Raw genomic sequence first — 17,031 nt, forward strand, 5'->3', positions numbered from 1 at the left:
GGGGGGACAGATGGACAGGCAATCGAGCCCGCCAGAGAGAAGGGGTCGGAGCATAATTAGCTTGGATCCGATTATGACAGCCTCGATTAGGGCCATATTATGATCGGCGGCTTCTGCTCCGCGTTGTCTTTCGAGGGAACAAAGCCCTCCGAGGGGCTGGGAGCCGACGGGGACGAGGGACCCCGGGACTGGCTGGCGCGTGTGGATCTGGGTGTGCGGGCGGGCGCGCGCGCTTCCCCCGCAAACCCGACAGCAGGCGCGGCAACAGATTGGGCGCGATGGAGTAGCCGGGCCTTCTATCGGGGGCTGCACGCAACCCCCAGAGAAAGAAAGAAGGGGAGGCAGGCAGAAGCTCTCGCGGGGAGAGCCGAGCAGGCCAGGCGGGGGTCCGAGAGGGCCTTTTGCGCACGCAGCCTGGCGCCGAGCGTGCCAAGGTGTGCCTACGCTGCGCCCCAAGAAACCCTGGCCTGGCTGCGGCAGGCATAGGCGGCAGGCTTCGCGCTCTCGCCCTGCTGCGGTGCGCACCCGCCCCGGCTCCGGGCGTAGAAGCGAGCGCCTCTTGAAGGAGGCATAAACCCCTTTGGAGCCTGACCCGCGGCGAGGTCAGGCCAGGGGCGCACCGAGGCTGGCATCCTGTGCTCACCGCCGCGGGCAGCCAAGCAGGCAGGGAGGACCTGAGCGCCACCGCGCCGGCTCCCCCCCTGCGATTCCCAAACAACTGGTGTGCAGCTGCCTCCGAGAGCGGAGGGGAGAACGGAGGCACATTTTCTCCTTTATTACACTTACATCGCACCTTTTCTCCAATGAGCTCAGGGTGGTGTGCATGCTTCTCCCCTCCCCATTTTGTCCTCACAACAACCCTGCGTGGTAGGTTAAGCTGAGAGCCTGTGACTGGCCTCAGGTCACCCAGCAAGCTTCACCACTGGGGAAATGAACTTTGGTCTTCCGGGTCCAACACTCTCAACCGCTACACCACGCCATCTTATTCTCTATGAACATTTCCTGGCAGTGGGGTCCCACCTGGAGACACTTGGGACAGGTGCAAGCTGTACACACTGTTTCATATTTATTTATTTATTGGATTTGTTAGACGTCCATCTGGCAGGTTGTCCTGCCACTCTGGGTGATGTACAATAAAATACATGGTACATTCAGTATAAAAACATATACACGGAAATTAAAACCACAAACTAATGACTACCAAACCTGAAAAACCTAACCCACCTCCCCAGCCTGGTTGAAGAGGCAGGTCTTCAAGGCCTGGCAGAAACACATCAAGGAGGGGGCCTGGCGGAGGTTGGTTGGGAAGCAATTCCATAGAGAGGGGGCCACAACTGAGAAGACTCTCAACCTAGTCCTCACCGATCGATCTTGTTAAATGGCACCCCTGGTGATAATGGAGGCGTCCCTTTAGGTAGATTGGGCCAGCATCAAATAGGGTCTTAAAAGTTAAAGTCAATACCTTGAATTTGGCCCGAGCAACCACTGGTAACCAGTGCAACTCTTTGAGCACTGGAGTGATATGATCTCGGTGGCGGGTGCCTTTAATCTGGCAAGCCGCCGCATTCTGCACTAATTGCAGTTTTCAAGGGTAGACCCACATATAGTGCGTTACAATAATCTAAGCGAGACGAAACCAAAGCATGCACCACCAAAGGGAACAGATGGCTAGGGAGGTAGGGGCGTATCCTTCGTATGAGATATCCTAGCAAACACTACTTAGTTGAACAGACTAGATTGGTTCATTCGTTACTTATATACAAAGTCGTTCGGCTGTGTATGCCCCATACACTGAAAGCACATTAGGTGCTGGGACTTGTAGCTGTAAGGGGTAAACTACAACTCGAAGGATTCTTGGGCGGGGGGAATAATGTGCTCAGGGTTCGAATCCCCACACAGCCATGAAGCTCACTGGGTGACCTTGGGCCAGTCACTGCCTCTCAGAGGGAGGCAATGGTAAACCCCCTCTGAATACCGCTTACCATGAAAACCCTAGGGTCGCCATAAGTCGGAATCGACTTGAAGGCAGGCCATTTTTTTGGCTGCGTATGCCAGGGCTGTGGAGTCAGTATGTCAAACCGTCAACTCCGACTCCGACTGCTCTATTTTTCTACTGTCCGACTCCGACTCCTTCATAAATGGCAAAATGTATATTAATTTTTCTACTGTTTGCCTCCGACTCTGACTCCTTCATAACTGGCAAATGTATATTAATGTATTAATATTAATAAATTAATATTCGTATTAAAATATTTATTTTATTTTGAAGTCGGAATCAGTGCATTTCTACCGACGCCGACTCCACCCAGAATTGCCTCCGACTCCACGACTCCGACTCCACAGCCCTGGCGTACGCACCATACATTTAAAGCACATTATTCCCCACCCCCAAGAATCCTGGGAACTGTAGTTTGTTAGAGACTGGGACTTGTAGCTCTGTAAGGGGTAAACTACAGTTTCCCAGGATTCTTTGGGAGAAAATGTGCTTTGAATGTATGGTGTGTAGGCAGCCCTCATCTCGCCTGCATTTGAGGAGGCTTATCAATCACTAAAATACAGTGATAATCAAATATATCTTTATCTATATTGATGCACTTTTTCTCTGCCTTTTCCTCCAAGTAATTAGTGAAGAATGGCTATGCTACCCTGAACACGCTCCGTCTCATCTGATATCAGAAGCTAAGTAGAGTCAGGCCTGGTTAGTACTTGGCTGGGAGACCGCCAGGGAACACCGGGTGCCGTAGGCTTAGAGGAAGGCAATGGGAAACCACCTCTGAATACCTCTTACCATGAAAACCCTATGAATATATCCAAAAAAGATTCATAGGGTCGCCATAAGTCATAATCGACTTGAAGGCATATAACAACAACAACAAATTAACGAAGATGTTGGATGGTGCTGGAGCTGGAACAGACCCCTGTCAGAATATTAACTGGAGCACGGCGCAGGGAGCATATCACCCCTGTGCTTCATCGACTCCACTGGCTCCCAATTTGTTTCCAGGCCCAATTCAAAGTGCTGGTTCTGACCTTTAAAGCCCTAAATGGCCTTGGGCCAATGTACCTGAGGGACCGCTTACACCCATATGTACCTGTCTGGGATTTAAGATCATCTGCCTCTGGTCTCCTCTGCGTGCCTGGAGTGAAAGATGTTAGATTGACAGGCACGCGGGAAAGAGCTTTTTCAGCTGTGGCCCCCAAGCTTTGGAATACCCTACCCCAAGACGTCCGCTCTGCTCCCTCCCTGATGGTTTTCCAGAGACTTCTGAAAACGATCTTGTTCCGGAGAGCCTTTGGAAGGGACTGAAGGCCTGACACTGATTTTATGTCTTCTACATTAAATTTTACCTTTGCAGTCCCATTAGTACCAATCCCTGTGTGTGTGTGTGTGTGTGTGTATAGTATTTTATGTATTTTATTTTAATGTTTTTGTGATTTTACTGCTTACAATTTTATTATGTACACGTCTGATTTTATTTTTGTAAGCCACCCTGAGTGCCCGATTATAGGGTAGAAGGGCGGGATAGAAATATTTAAATAAATAATAAATTAAATAAATAAACCCCACAGCAGGACACTGCTTTGTTACTACATTTGGGGTACGGCGTTCCACAGAGGGTGTATTTCTCTCTTGGCCTCCATGGTCTGACTCCGTTGCAGTCCTTTGACCCACCCATTCCAGCTCTTTTGTTGAAGGGGCATGCCTGGGTTTGGTCCCTAGCAAATCCTTCATGGAAGCTAGGGATCACCCCAGTTTCTAAATCCATTCTGTTTTCAAAGAAATTCTCCAGAGTTTAAATTTAAGCCAACAAACCTATCGAGTGTTTTTTTTTACGGGGTGTGTGTGCTCCCTTCCAGTCACTGATGATAGCTATTTTTTTTAATGATAGCAATGATAATTGTGATAATAGCAACTGTAGTTATCAGCGACTGATCTTCCGTCTGCTCCTTGGTTTAAAATAAAGTGTGCAGGGAGTAAAGGATGACACTCCACCAGCCCTTCAAGGGTTAAATCCGTCTGCTCTGCCTGACAAGAACAGGCCAGCCAAGGTCCCCAGCGGGATTGTACAATATGTCACCTTGCCTCTTGCCAAATGTTGCCTCTCTGGTGTTTTCATGGCTCCCTTTTGCTTTCCCAGTCAACCCCCCCCCCCAAATACATACAGCAGCCTCGGTGGTGCCCATAGCAACTCAATCCAGAGTTAGGCCTATGAACAATTTGCCTGTTCAGGGCTTGAATTCTGCAAAAGGAGAAGATATTTTCTTCAGCAATGGAGCATCTTGCCCAAACGCACAAAGGCATGTTCACTAGGTACACCTACAGGAACAATTTACTGATTCCTGCACAGTTCATGCATTTGTTGACGCTGGATGTGCTGGAGAGAATAAAAAAAAAAAACTGAAAGAGAAAAGGTCTCTGCCCTGAGGAGCTTACAACTGAAACTGAATACGAACATCTCAGCAGTAGACTCCAATGCGTCCTGTGCGACTGATTCAGTGGGATTCAAGCAGAAGTGCCAGCGGTAGAGCATCTTGCCTTGCATGCAGAAGGCTGCAAGTTCAATCCGAGGCATCTCCAGGTAGGGCTGGGAGAGACTTCTGCCTGAAACCCTGGAGAGCAGCTGCCAGTCAGTGTAGGCAATATTGAGCTGGATAGAGCAATGGTCTGACCCAGAGTAAGGCAACTTCCTATGTTCCTATTTACTCCTAGGCAGAGGGTGCACCAGTTTCCAGCCTCAGGAATGAAGCGAATTTAACAGGCCCCCTAACATGCCTGTTTCATGCTATGATTCATGGAATCTAAGGCTTCTGCCCCACTTGGACACAGCAGGGTTACTTCTGAGTAAACGCTGTAAAATAATCTATGCCAGACTCATGCATGTGGAACCTGTCTCCTCATCACAACTGATTTGACAATGCCATAAACTCCAAATGCCTTTTGGGATGATTCCACTGCCCAGTCCCTTTCTTGGGGAAACTGGGGTTGCCCACTTTTCAACCAGCTCTCTCTCCTCTGTCTTTGTGCAGACATTCACAGAGGAACACTGCTTTGCCCCATGTTTGCAAAAGCCTTCACCCTCGGGTTTTTGAGATCAGACGGTTGCTGAAAGAGCACAAGTGCAGGCCAGGTTCAGGTTTTTCTGGTCAGCTGGCAACCTTACCAGAGTCTGTCTGTCTGTCTCTCCCTCTCTCCACTGGTCAGCTAACCTACTTTATCCACAGCAAGATCTCCTCCTCCGTTTTCCTTGCCGTTCCTTGCCTCTTTCCCCCTTCGCCAGCCCAGTCATGACATTGCCACAAAAGAGCTCTCTGATAGCACATGTCGATCAACCTGATGCCCTCTAGACATTTTGGACTACAACTCCCATCAGCCCCAGGCAACACGGTTATGGCTGATGGAAGTTGTAGCCCCAAACATCTGGAGGGCACCAGGATAGTGATGGTATAAGCAGAAATACAGGCAGAGGTGCAGCTGGCCATTTGGGTGTGGCCTGCCATTAAGTGGCATGAGAAAGAATATGTGGACAGCAGAAGAGCCTGCAGGATCAGGTCAAAGAGGGCCCATCTGGTCTACCATCCTGTTCCCACAGTGGTCAACCAGATGCCTCCGGGAAGCCCACAAGCAGGACCTGAGTGCAAGAGCACTCCCTCCCCCTCCTGTGGTTTCTGGCCACCAGTTTTGAGAAGCATGCTTCCTGCAATCGCGGAGGCAGACCATTGCCATTATGGCTAGCAGAGAGCCAGTGTGGTGTAAGGGTTAGAGTTTCAGGTTGGGGTCCAGGAGACCAGGGTTCGAATCCCCACTCAGCCATGAAGCTCCCTGGGTGACCTTGGGCCAGCCACTGCCTCTCAGCCCAGCCTACCTCACAGGGTTGTTGTGGAGATTAAATGGGAAGGGGAGAAGCATGTATTCCACCTTGAGCTCCTTAGAGAAAAGGTGGGATATAAAACAAGCAAAGAACCAAACAGAATAGTAGCAATATTTTAACCCAGGATTTTCCCTTTTGTTTAAAATATTTTTTATTATTTTGAAACAAATGCAATTTCAGCAGTGATCCTGGAGGTGGCACATAGTCATTATGACTAGTTGCCAATCCATTGGCAGCCTTACCCTCAACGAAATTGTCTAATCCTCTTTTCAAGCCCTCCAAATTGGTGGCCATCACTGCCTCCTGTGGGAGTGAGTTCCACAGGTTAACTCTGCACTGCGTGAAGGAGGACTTCCCTTTGTCCGTCCTGAATCTTCCAACAGCTGAGGTTTGTTGGCTTTGCAGAGCCCTATACAGGTTACTTTCCCAAACCAAGAGAAGACACTGGGCTTCCTGTGCCTTTATCAGGAAGGAATTTGGACCAGCTTGGCCTTTCTTCACCCTTTCAAGGAAAAGCTGCACTGGTCATGACTTGGGCAGCCTCCTGGTTAAAACAGTCAACTAGAAATCAGGAAGTCTGTTTTTTAAAAAAAGGGAAAGGGAAATCTAATAATTTTTATTTTTATAATTTTTTTAAAACACTCTTTTTTTCTTTCTCCAAACAACGGAGAGGATATAGCTTAAATGAAAATGATACATTGGGTGGTATTCAATGCTTGTTCTACTCAGAGTAGACCCATTGAAGTTAATAGACATGACTAACAGGGTCTTTCACTTCAGTGGGGCTACTTAGAACACAACCCATTGAAAAGAAGCGAAACCCAACATGGGCAACAGGCGAGATAAAATCTGTGCTGTCACGATAAGCTTCTTGTTTCTGGGCCATCAAGGCTTCTGGCATACTCAGACCCAAGTAAGCAGAAAGGCCGCCAGTTGGTTTTGTTCTAACCACACGGACTTGCATTTAACAAGGAAAAAATCCGTATGATTGTTTGACATGCTGGTATCTCCCTAGTAATTTGGTTGGTTTTGTATTTTATGGTTAAATATATTGCATGTTATAACAGTGCACTGGGGACAGCAGTCAAAAGTCTAAATAATAAATTATTATTAACATTAAAATCCATCTTTCCTCTGCTATAAACTCACTCCTATGTTATATATTTTATACCTTTCCCTTCATAAAGTTCCTATTTTCTGAGGTCTTTTGAAGTTGAGAAGTAGAGATTATTACAAAAAAAAAAGATATGAGGAACATTTGTATTAATTTTAATCTGATTTTCATAAATTAGTCTGACTTGTTTGATGGAATTGATGTCGCGTATAAGCCATGACACCACATCACCCTGTGACTGTTCATAAGGTGGCAGGCAGGATATAAATCCATAAAATAAAAATAAATAGATAAGTTCCCAAGACAGCTTACAAATGATTACGATAGGGTAAAAAAAATTTTTTTTGAAAGAAAAATTAACTGACACAGGACTGTATACCAACTAAGGCTGCAATCCAATCCATGTCTACTCAGAGGTAAGCTTCTTTGGGTTCAATGGAACTTTCTCCCAGGTAAGTGTGTATTGGATTGCATCCTAAACCATGACCAACAAGCGCTTTGATTTCAATGGGTCTACCTTGAGTAGAATTTCACCGCATACAACCTGCATGTTTTTAAAAACGTTTTAAAAGCAGTCACCTACCAAATGCAACCTTTAACGGTTTTTATAAGGACAGACAAGAAAATGCACATGAAATGTTTGGAATGCTCGAAAATATATAAATGGGAAGAATTTGCTGCTTTAAAGGGGCAGGATGGAGCCCCCCAACTCTGCTTTGTAGCTGTTCACCCTACAAGCAAGTGCTTACTTCACAGTAGCTGATGTTGCCTTGGGCGCCTTCTGGGAGGAAAGGTGGGATATAAATTTAATAAACAAGCAAACACATCAATATGTACCTGCTGAGGCCTGAACCCCAGACCCTCCCAGTACTGCTGTGGCTTTTTAATTTAAGCAAGTTTCTTATGCACCCTGCTAGTGATGTTTAAGATTATGCATGGTGTGGAGAAAGTGGACAGAGAAAAGTTTTTCTCCCTTGTAGCCCTAGAACTCATGGACATCCAATGAAGCGGAATGCTGGAAGATTCAGGGCAGGCAAACGAAAGTCCTTCTGCACGCAGTGCATAGTTAAAACTGTGGAATTGGCTCCCCCATGATGTAGCTACGGCTACCAACTTGGACGCTGAGACAAATTCACGGAGGACAAGGCTGTCAGTGGCTACTAGCCACGCTGGCTGTGTTCTCCCTCCCCTGTTGGAAGCAGGATGCCTGAGAATACCGGTCGTTTGGGAACCACAAGTGGAGAGAGTTGCTGTTGCGCTCAGGTCCTGCTTGAGGGCTTCCCACAATGGGCATCTGTTTGGCCACTGTGAGAACAGGATGCTGGCCTAGATGGGCCACTGGCCTCATCCAGCCGCCAGGCTCTCCTGATGCTCGAGGTGCCCCCTGCCGCCCTCTCTTCACCTGCCCCCTCTGAGCGAGCAAGCCGCAAGAGGAGTTCAGAGAAGGAACAGTTGCCTCCCCATGCCTCATCCTCTGGGGGTGTGGTCTGGGCCCAGAGATGAGCCAGGGGGTGCTCAGGGAGAGGGCCCCACTCAGAACATCTCAGCCACCAGCTGCTGGCTCTTGCAAGCCCACCTTCGCGCCCATGGGCATCTTTCCACAAGCAGCCTAAGTGGGAAGTCCATTGCACCAACTGTCAGAATTCAGCATGATGCCAAGGCTGGCTTCCACTGAGAGGTGGGGGGGGGCAGATGAATGGCTGGGGGTGGGGGTGAGTCTCTGTTAAATCAGCTTTAATGATTCCCCTTCTGCACAGAGACGACGCGTGCTTGCTCCTGTCTCCCTTTTTCATGCTGCCTTTCCCTTTCCCTTGCTCTCTGTTTCTTCTTTATGAAATATGCATGCTGAACAGATGTCTCCAAGTCCCCGAGGGCCCACACCCCATTCTCCCCTCCCCACCCCATCCCCACCGTCTCCCTCTCCCCTCCCTCCCCTCTCCTCCAGCCCCCCTCCCCTCCTGTCCCAAGGGCTCTCCCTTCTTCTCCCAGCCAATGGCATCCTTGCTCCTGGATTTTAATATTTATGAGGGGGGGGCACTGGAGCGGCCAATGGGAAGCCTGATGATGGACACAGCATGCAGCCAGGCTGGGTATATATAGTGGATGGGGCAGGCATCCCCAGGTGTGCCCATGGTGTCAGTGCGGAGCAGTGCACCTGGGCGTGTGGCAGATCAGGCTTGTGCCCCCCATGTGGCAGGCGTACCCTGGCCAGAGGAAGGCAGGCTCTGGCAGCACAGGATGCAAACTTTCTTGCCTATGGAGGGTGGGAAGAGCGAGTGGGTCAAGGAATGAATGGGGTGACCTCCACGCTTTGCCTGGATTTCCGGTGGGATATTGCCTCTGAAGCAGGAAAAGTGCTCCAGGAAGAACAAGACGGCAAAGTTTGGGCAAAGCAGGGCCTCGTTGCTCCAGGGGTAAGGTTCTTCATGCGTCTCGGGGTGTGATTGACAGGCTTTTAAAAGAAAGGCCTGCTTTGAAGTTGGCTTGGCGCACTTGTGGTACCCGGCCTGATGCTGCTGCCACGCTCAGTAGACTGAGAAGTGTGGGAAGGAAGGAAGGAAGGAAGGAAGGAAGGAAGGAAAACTGAGGCAAGGGGGAAAGTGAAAGCTTTACAGAGAAAGTTGTTTTCTGTTAACTGAAACTAAAAGCAATTACAAAAAAAAGATACCTTTGTTCAACATGACAAAATTTCAACATGTGACAACGGCCTCTTTTTAACAAAACCAGGTGAGGAGGTTCTGTTGCCCCAGGAACAAAATCTGTTCACTGACCCATTTCTACCGTTTCAAGAGCTTGATAAGCCATCGATTTCTAGAAGGAAAGGCAAGAGGAAGGACCGTCGTTACTCCCTGGATTCATGAACCTTTCCCCCTCTACCTTTTGTGCAGTGATGAAAATGAATTATACCATGCCTTTTTTCTTCCTTTCTAGGCTAGGGTTGTCCGCTGAGCAGCCTGGCCTGCTCTTGGACCTTTCAGAGCAACATGATCTGCAGATGCCATGAAGGTGGAAGCTTTTCATGTCATGGGAGATAAAGCTTATTGCCTGCCGGTGTCTGCAGATCAGACTGCTGTCAAAGACACAGGAGCTGAGGCTGGGGGAACAATTGGCAACCCTGCCACAAAGGCAAGGCGACGTTAAGTTCAAGAGCGACCTGTCTTCATATGTCCATTGCATCCGTAAAGAATTGCTAGCCAAGGTTTTCGGGAGGGGCAAATCCAGAGGGGACTTATGCTCTTGGGACAGAGCGTGAGGGGGGGGAAGAGGGATGTGACCCATCCCATGGCAGCAAGAGGATAAAATGCACGCCAACTAAGTTCTGTTTTAAAAGCCTCACCTGTCTGCCAGTTTCATTCTACCTCCAGAGAAGGGAGTCCGGATAGGTAGGTCTTACACTATTTCCAAAAGATGCTCATGCTCAGACTTTGGCTAGCCTTCCATGAGAGGTTGGAGCTTCATAATCAAAGAAGGAAGCACTCCATGAGAATGCGTCTCTTCACTCTCTTGCTGTCTGAGCCCAGCGCATATGCTGCGTATGAATACTGGTGGAGAGGGACCTTTCTTTTTCCCAGCTCTTCCATCTGAGGTCCTTTTAAAAGGGGAGGGGTTGTGGATCAAGCCTGGCATACACGAATGTGTCTTAAGCCGTGGGCTGTTTCCAGGAAGTAAGTTTTGAAGCGTGCAGTGGTGGTTGGAGACTCCATGTCAGTGGAGCAGTGGAATCCACTCCGGGTTTTAGACCAAGATGTCCAAGATGTTGAAGCGCCTTGCACAGCTCCTTGGAAGTTCAGACTAAAACCCGGGACGGATTCCACTGCTCCACTGACATGGAGCCACCAGGCACCACCCACCGTGGCACACGGGATAAAGGCAGCCTGTAATTAAGACAGGTTGGCCCTCTCGAGAGGGATTCCACAAATTCATTTTGGAAGGGGTCGTAGCTCGGCACTTGAGCAGCGGCTCCCAAACTCCCACCCACCCACAGACCGCTTGAAGATGCCCGAGGGTCTTGGTGGACAACTTCGTGGTCGTGCTGCCTGCTGAAGCCATTGTGATGCGCTGCGCTTAGACGCGCGCATGATTTTTAACGGCATCTTTATTGCTACTTTTCTTTCTTATGTCGCATGTTGCTGTATTAAAATAGAATTCAAATTGCGATACGATAGAATAAAATATAAGCAACAAAAGAATCAATTGAAAATCAATGTGAATATTTAATACGGCGGACATGCCGCGGACCACCTGAATAAAGCTCGTGGACCTCTGGTGATCCACAGACCACAGTTTGGGAACCCTGTACTGGAACATCTGCTTTGCTCGCAAAGGGTCCCAGATTCAACCCTCAGCATCCCCAGCTAGGGCTGGGAATGTCCCTTGTGTGAAACCCTGGGAAGCCCCTGCCAGTCATGTAGGCAATATTGAGTTGGACAGACCAAGGGCCTGACTTGGTGTCAGGGAGCTCCTATACTCCTGTTTATTGTCAACCCTTTATTCAGAACCATGAGGACTGGAATCTTGGTTTGTGTTTAGGGGAAGGGCCATAGCCCTTTGGCAGAGCATCTGTTTTGCATACCAAAGAACCCAAGCTCAGTCCCCAGCATCTCCAGGTAGGGCTGGAAAAGACCTTCATCGAAAACCCTGGAGAGCTGCTGCCAGTCAGTGTAGACAGTAATGAGGTAGATGGGCCAAAGGGTCTGACCCAGTGGAAGGCTTCTTCCTGTCTTCCTGTGAGATGGGAATTGTCTGGTGCCCCTCCTAGCTTGGGTCTTGCCCTCCAAATGTGTGAGGATGTGGCACCAGAATTCTCCCACCTGCATCTAACTCTGTGAGAATTTTAGCGAAGCTTGGATTGAGGTCTGCGTTCATGTGCTTTTAGCTTTACAGAATATCACTGTACATTCTGGAGTGTGTTTGCTTAACTGGAGGATCCTTTGTTGATGCTTTTTTTAAAAAAAAAGAATGTTAATCTTACGATCACATGTCTAGAATCCTTAGCAATTAGGTGAGATCAAAACGACCTCTTTAAACCAGCTTGGAGAACTTAGCTCTGTCTTGAATCTTCCGTGTGCAGAGCAAGTGCCCTTCCCCAAAATGCCAGGGCAGATCCCCAGATCTTGCAGCCACATATTTGGATTCCATCGCTGTTGGTCCCAGAAACTTGTTTATACTGCCAGGGCTCAGCCTGAGAGATGGAGAAGTCATAGTAAAGGCATTTAGTGCCTCTGAGCAGACTGGTGGCTGGTGGCTCCATGTCAGTGGGGCAGTGGAATCCACTCCAGGTTTTTGTCTGAACTTTCAAACTTTTGAACTTTCCTTGAAAGTTCAAATGGAAACCTAGAGTGGAACCACCAGCCGCTACTGGCTCCGGCTCTTCTCCAACACGCATCTGGCATCAGGAAGCAAGTATCCCCTCCCACATTTCATCGATGGAAAAGGGGACCTGCTTGCAACACCCCTATTCTCCCCTCCAAGAAAGGACCACTGCCCTCCTCATGTCACACTGCTGAAGGCTCTACTGTCACTTATTGGGTGCTCTCGGTCTGCTGATTTTGCAACAGATTTTGCAACAGGCTCTTGGTTTTAGAAGCCAGGAAAGTATCTTATCAGTAGGTAAAGAGGAGTCTCACCACCAGCACCCTGGTTCACGCCATGGCACTCGCATCCCCAAAGCATGTCTCCACCCATCCACTTGCTCGGAGGCTTCTCTTCTGGAGACCCCAGAGGGGGAGGCGAGCCCTGACCGAGGGTTGTAGCTCAGGGGCAGGGCATCTGCTTTGCATGCAACAGGACCCCGATTCAGTTCCCAAGTAGGACTGGGAATGTTCCCCCAGCTGGAGAGCTGGTGCCAGCCGGTGGCAGGGCTACTGAGCTAGATGGGCCGAGGTCTGCCTCTGTGTCAGGCAAGCTTCCCGCGGGCCTAAGAAGGACAGCTCGAGCAATGTTTTAACACAGCATTCCCAACATGAAAAAATGGGGGCTGGAACCTGCCAGAGATGGGGGTTTATGCTCTCAAATAGGGTCTGACCCCCAGTAAACAGGGACAAGTGGAGCATTTGGGCACCATTCATAAATGCAACCACCGACACCCCTCACCCCCTCCACAAGATACGCCTGCATCCAGTGGAGACGGGTGGCTCCGGTGTCAGTGGGGCAGTGAATCCAGTCTGGGTTTCAGAGCACCTTGGACAGCTCCTTGAAAGTTCAGACTAAAACCTGGACAGGATTCCTTGTCCCACTGACATTGGAACCACCAGCCTCCCCAGCCTGCATCCCTAACTCTTGTAAACAACTCCAGCCACTGAGTATGCCCAGTTCAGGGAGCGGTTCTGTGCCAACAACCTATTAGGAGCTCGGCTGCCTGCCCCCCACCCCACCCCTCCCCACCCCAAGAGTCTACCGGAAGACCCATAGAAGCCATTCCCTTTTCCTTATTTAAACCAATGTATGGTTTTGTACATCAGTTCAGAGCTTTGCTGGAGTTTCTGATAATTGGATGAAGTTTGGGTAACTTGGAGTCACTAGTAAAACAATGGTGTATTGACACTAGGGGGAGGGGAGGGGCAGAACACCATGCCCCTCAAGATGCTGTCCCCTGCCATTGTAAGCTTAAGGGCATCAAGAGTCCTGCAGTGCTGGATCAGTGCAAGGATGAATCCATGCAACAGAGGGCAACCAAAGGCTTCTTCTCGGGAAGCCCACAAACGGGACATGCACACCTTCCCCCAGCTGTTTGTCCCTAGCACCTGGCATTCAGCGGTAGACTGCCTCTGAGCTGGAGGTTCTGCTTACCTATCATGACTCACAGTCACAGATGGGCCCCTTTTCCTCCATCAATGTGTCTAATCCCCTCTTTATAAAGCAGTAAGTCTACTGCTGTCCTCGTGGCAGCAAATGGATCCCATGTTAGTTGCACGTTGTCTGAAGAAGAAGTAGTAATGTTTCAAAGACAGTTTGGCAGTTTCTTTTGCTAGATCCAAAAGATGTGGGTCCTCCCGGTATGGGATGGATTATTGTTTAAAGTCGTGCTTATACCCTTGACCATGTGAAGTGCCATTTGAGCATAGGCAGAGTGCCACATCAGGGCATATGAAGGGCCTGCCTGCTGGATCAGGCCCCAAAGGCCCACCTAGTCCAGCATCCTGACCTCACAGTGGCCAGCCTGATGCCCCCAAAGGGAAGCCTGCAAGCAGGACCTGAGCGCAACAGCCCTCTCCCCATCTGTGATCCCCAGCAACAGGGATTCAGGGGCATGCCGGCTCTGACAGGGGACAGAGAACCTAGACATCGTGGCTGGTAGCCACTGAGATACCCTTCATGCTCCACGAGGGTGCCCTCCCCTCCCCTTTACTGAGGAGGCCTCCAGGGTGTGGCTTCAGGCACGCTCGAGTGCTGTCAGCCCCTCCCATTTTTGAAAGCGAAGTGCTGAGGACTAGTGGATTGACAACCCCCTCCTTCCTTCTTCCCAGCCATTGGGATATGCCCATCTCAGTGCCTGGGCTGGCTTCCGTGTGTCCCAGGCAGCAGATTCTGTGATGAGAGCTCTTTTCATAGGTGGGCAGGCTTTTCTCTTTCCTCCCCCCATACCCTTTGGCCACCTGTCATCCCTCAGGAGGGGGCACAGCAGGCAAGGGCCTTCCAGAGTCTGGCCCCTTGGTCGCCTCCTCCCTCTGGGTCTTGGGATGGGGGGACACCTTGCCCTTCCTTCCCCAACAGACAGCAGCATCTGCCAGAGAATTTCCTCTCTTTTCAGACGGCCTTCTGTCACCCGCAAATATTCCCTCCCCCCCCAGTACATTGTCATTCTCTCCATTTTCCATTCCCCCTCTTTCCCCTCTTGCTTTCTGTAATCCGCCCACCTCTTTCCATTCATTTGCAACCTTTGCCTCCCTGCTAGTTTCATATCCACCTCTTTGATTTCCTTTTTGCAGAGATCTGTTTCTTTTCACCGTCTCCTGCCTCAGTTTCCCTCTAGGTTCCTACCTTCATTTCCTTCATTTCCAAATCATTCTCTTTCCCCACTCTCTTCCACAGTTTTCTCAGGTATCTACTGTTATGGGGGCAGGGGAAGGCCTGCTCCCTCTAGTCCACCTTCTGGAAGCGTCTCTGGCTAGTAGTTTCTGTGGCAACCAGTCACCTGTACTCTTTAGTCATGCGAAGAGATACTGAACAAACTGGGCTAGATCCATTAACTTAACAAACAGAGTGGCTTGACCGCTTGAGCAGTCTCTTTCCCCGCACAATCCCATCTTATGGAGAGAAAAATCACAGGCTTAGAGGGGCTCCCAAAGAGGACATCTAGGTTACCCCCCCTTTCTTTCCCACACATTATCCTCTTTTTTTTGACAGGCATTTTGGAGGAGGAAAGACCTGATTCGACAAATGGACTAGTTGCCGCTGTTGCAATTAGTAAACAGCGGAACACAGGAAACCGCCTTATACCGAGGCAGACCTTCGGTCCATCTAGCCCAGTGTTGTCTACACTGACTGGCAGCGGCTCTCCAGGGTTTCAGACAGGAGGTCTCTTCCAGCCCTACCCGGAGATGCCATTGGGGATTGAACCTGGGATCTTCTGCATGGCAGGCAGGTCCTCTGCCACTGAGCGATGGCTCTTCCCCAGTCACTACGATTTAGTGGTTTGTTATGTGTTGGTATTCTAAGGCCTGTGTTATTTATGGATTTTATGTATTCCTTTTATCTTATTTGTTGCAAACTGCCCTGTGCCTTGTGCAAAGGGTGGTGTACAAATCATCTAAACAAGCAACCAAACAAATATGAAGATCATGAATATCGAACTGCCTGTACAGGTTGCAGCAGTGTAACGTATCTGAAGGTGCTTTGAACCCTCTAGAAGTACGATGAAAATACTTTTTAACATATTCATTTGTTCTGTTTTTCTTCTTTCAACAGGTAAGAGCTGTTCCTCTTGCTCTCACTCTCTCACTCACTCAGCTGTTGGGAAGACTGAAGAAATCCTGTGGTTAGACGGCTGAAGACCAGAGCCCGGCTCTCTCCAGAACTCAGCACTCCCCTGAATCCCATGGAGAGATCAGCATGCTTCATTTGTTTAACGGCATAATCGGGAGTCATTGCACTGGAACACCCATCAAAGGGTGACGTTTTGAAGTGGAATCCTAAGCCACCTATTTGTAGTGTTTGATCAACACCCCTCCTCAACTCTACCCATTTAGTCTCCTTGCCGTACACTGCTTTCCTCCCCTTCCTCCTTCCTTCTGAGCACCTAACCTGTCTCTTCCACCACCACCCAATCCCCGTAAGCCATGATGCTGAATTCGGACCAGATGGAGATAGACCTCCAGCCAACGCATTCGGAGACGGAGTCGGTCTTTAGCGACTGTGGGGGCAGCCGAGGGGGCGGAGTGGAAGACGCCAGTGGTGGCCTTGGCCTCTGCAGCCAGTCCAGAGTGGCAGAGTCTGGAGACACCATGAAAAAAGATCTTCAGCACCTGAGCCGAGAGGAGCGGCGGCGGCGGCGGCGTGCCACGGCTAAGTACCGGACTGCCCACGCCACGCGAGAGCGGATCCGGGTGGAGGCCTTCAACATGGCCTTTGCAGAGCTGCGCAAACTCCTGCCCACACTGCCCCCAGATAAGAAGCTCTCCAAAATTGAGATCCTACGGCTTGCAATCTGCTACATTTCGTACCTGAACCACGTGCTGGACGTCTGAGTCTCTGGGGCCGAAGCCACCTTTCTGGTTGCCACACGCCACCGACGTCTCCCACGTTTTGGAAGTCTGAGCCACTGAGCGACCCCCCCCCGCTCTCTGTGCGTCTTTAGGCTGAACCTCAACTTGAACAACCACCTGGCCACCTGTCTAGTTCATCCCTGCCTTCCTGTTTCATCTCCTCAGTGGAATATATGTGACAGTCACTTGAGTCCGCCATATTGGCCTGCTTCACCTCCTGTCTGGTGGAACTGCAAAGAAATGGATTGCCACAGCTGCATTTCACCGCCCTTCTGCACCGGGAATGACACCCCAGAGCCTCAAAGGATGGGACTGACAGACACAATGGCCAAGTTGCCCTCCA

General features: G+C 49.8%; 1 protein-coding gene across 1 annotated transcript; it reads left to right on the forward strand.

Annotated features, from left to right (window-relative positions):
• Positions 1-16,262: 16,262 nt before the first annotated feature.
• Positions 16,263-16,670, forward strand: NHLH1 (nescient helix-loop-helix 1). The gene has a single exon (XM_061606188.1). The coding sequence runs from the start codon at positions 16,263-16,265 to the stop codon at positions 16,668-16,670; it is 408 nt and encodes a 135-aa protein (XP_061462172.1).
• Positions 16,671-17,031: the final 361 nt, after the last annotated feature.

The sequence above is a fragment of the Rhineura floridana genome, chromosome 22 (genome assembly GCF_030035675.1).
Source record: "Rhineura floridana isolate rRhiFlo1 chromosome 22, rRhiFlo1.hap2, whole genome shotgun sequence".
In the NCBI taxonomy this organism is placed as follows: domain Eukaryota; kingdom Metazoa; phylum Chordata; class Lepidosauria; order Squamata; family Rhineuridae; genus Rhineura; species Rhineura floridana.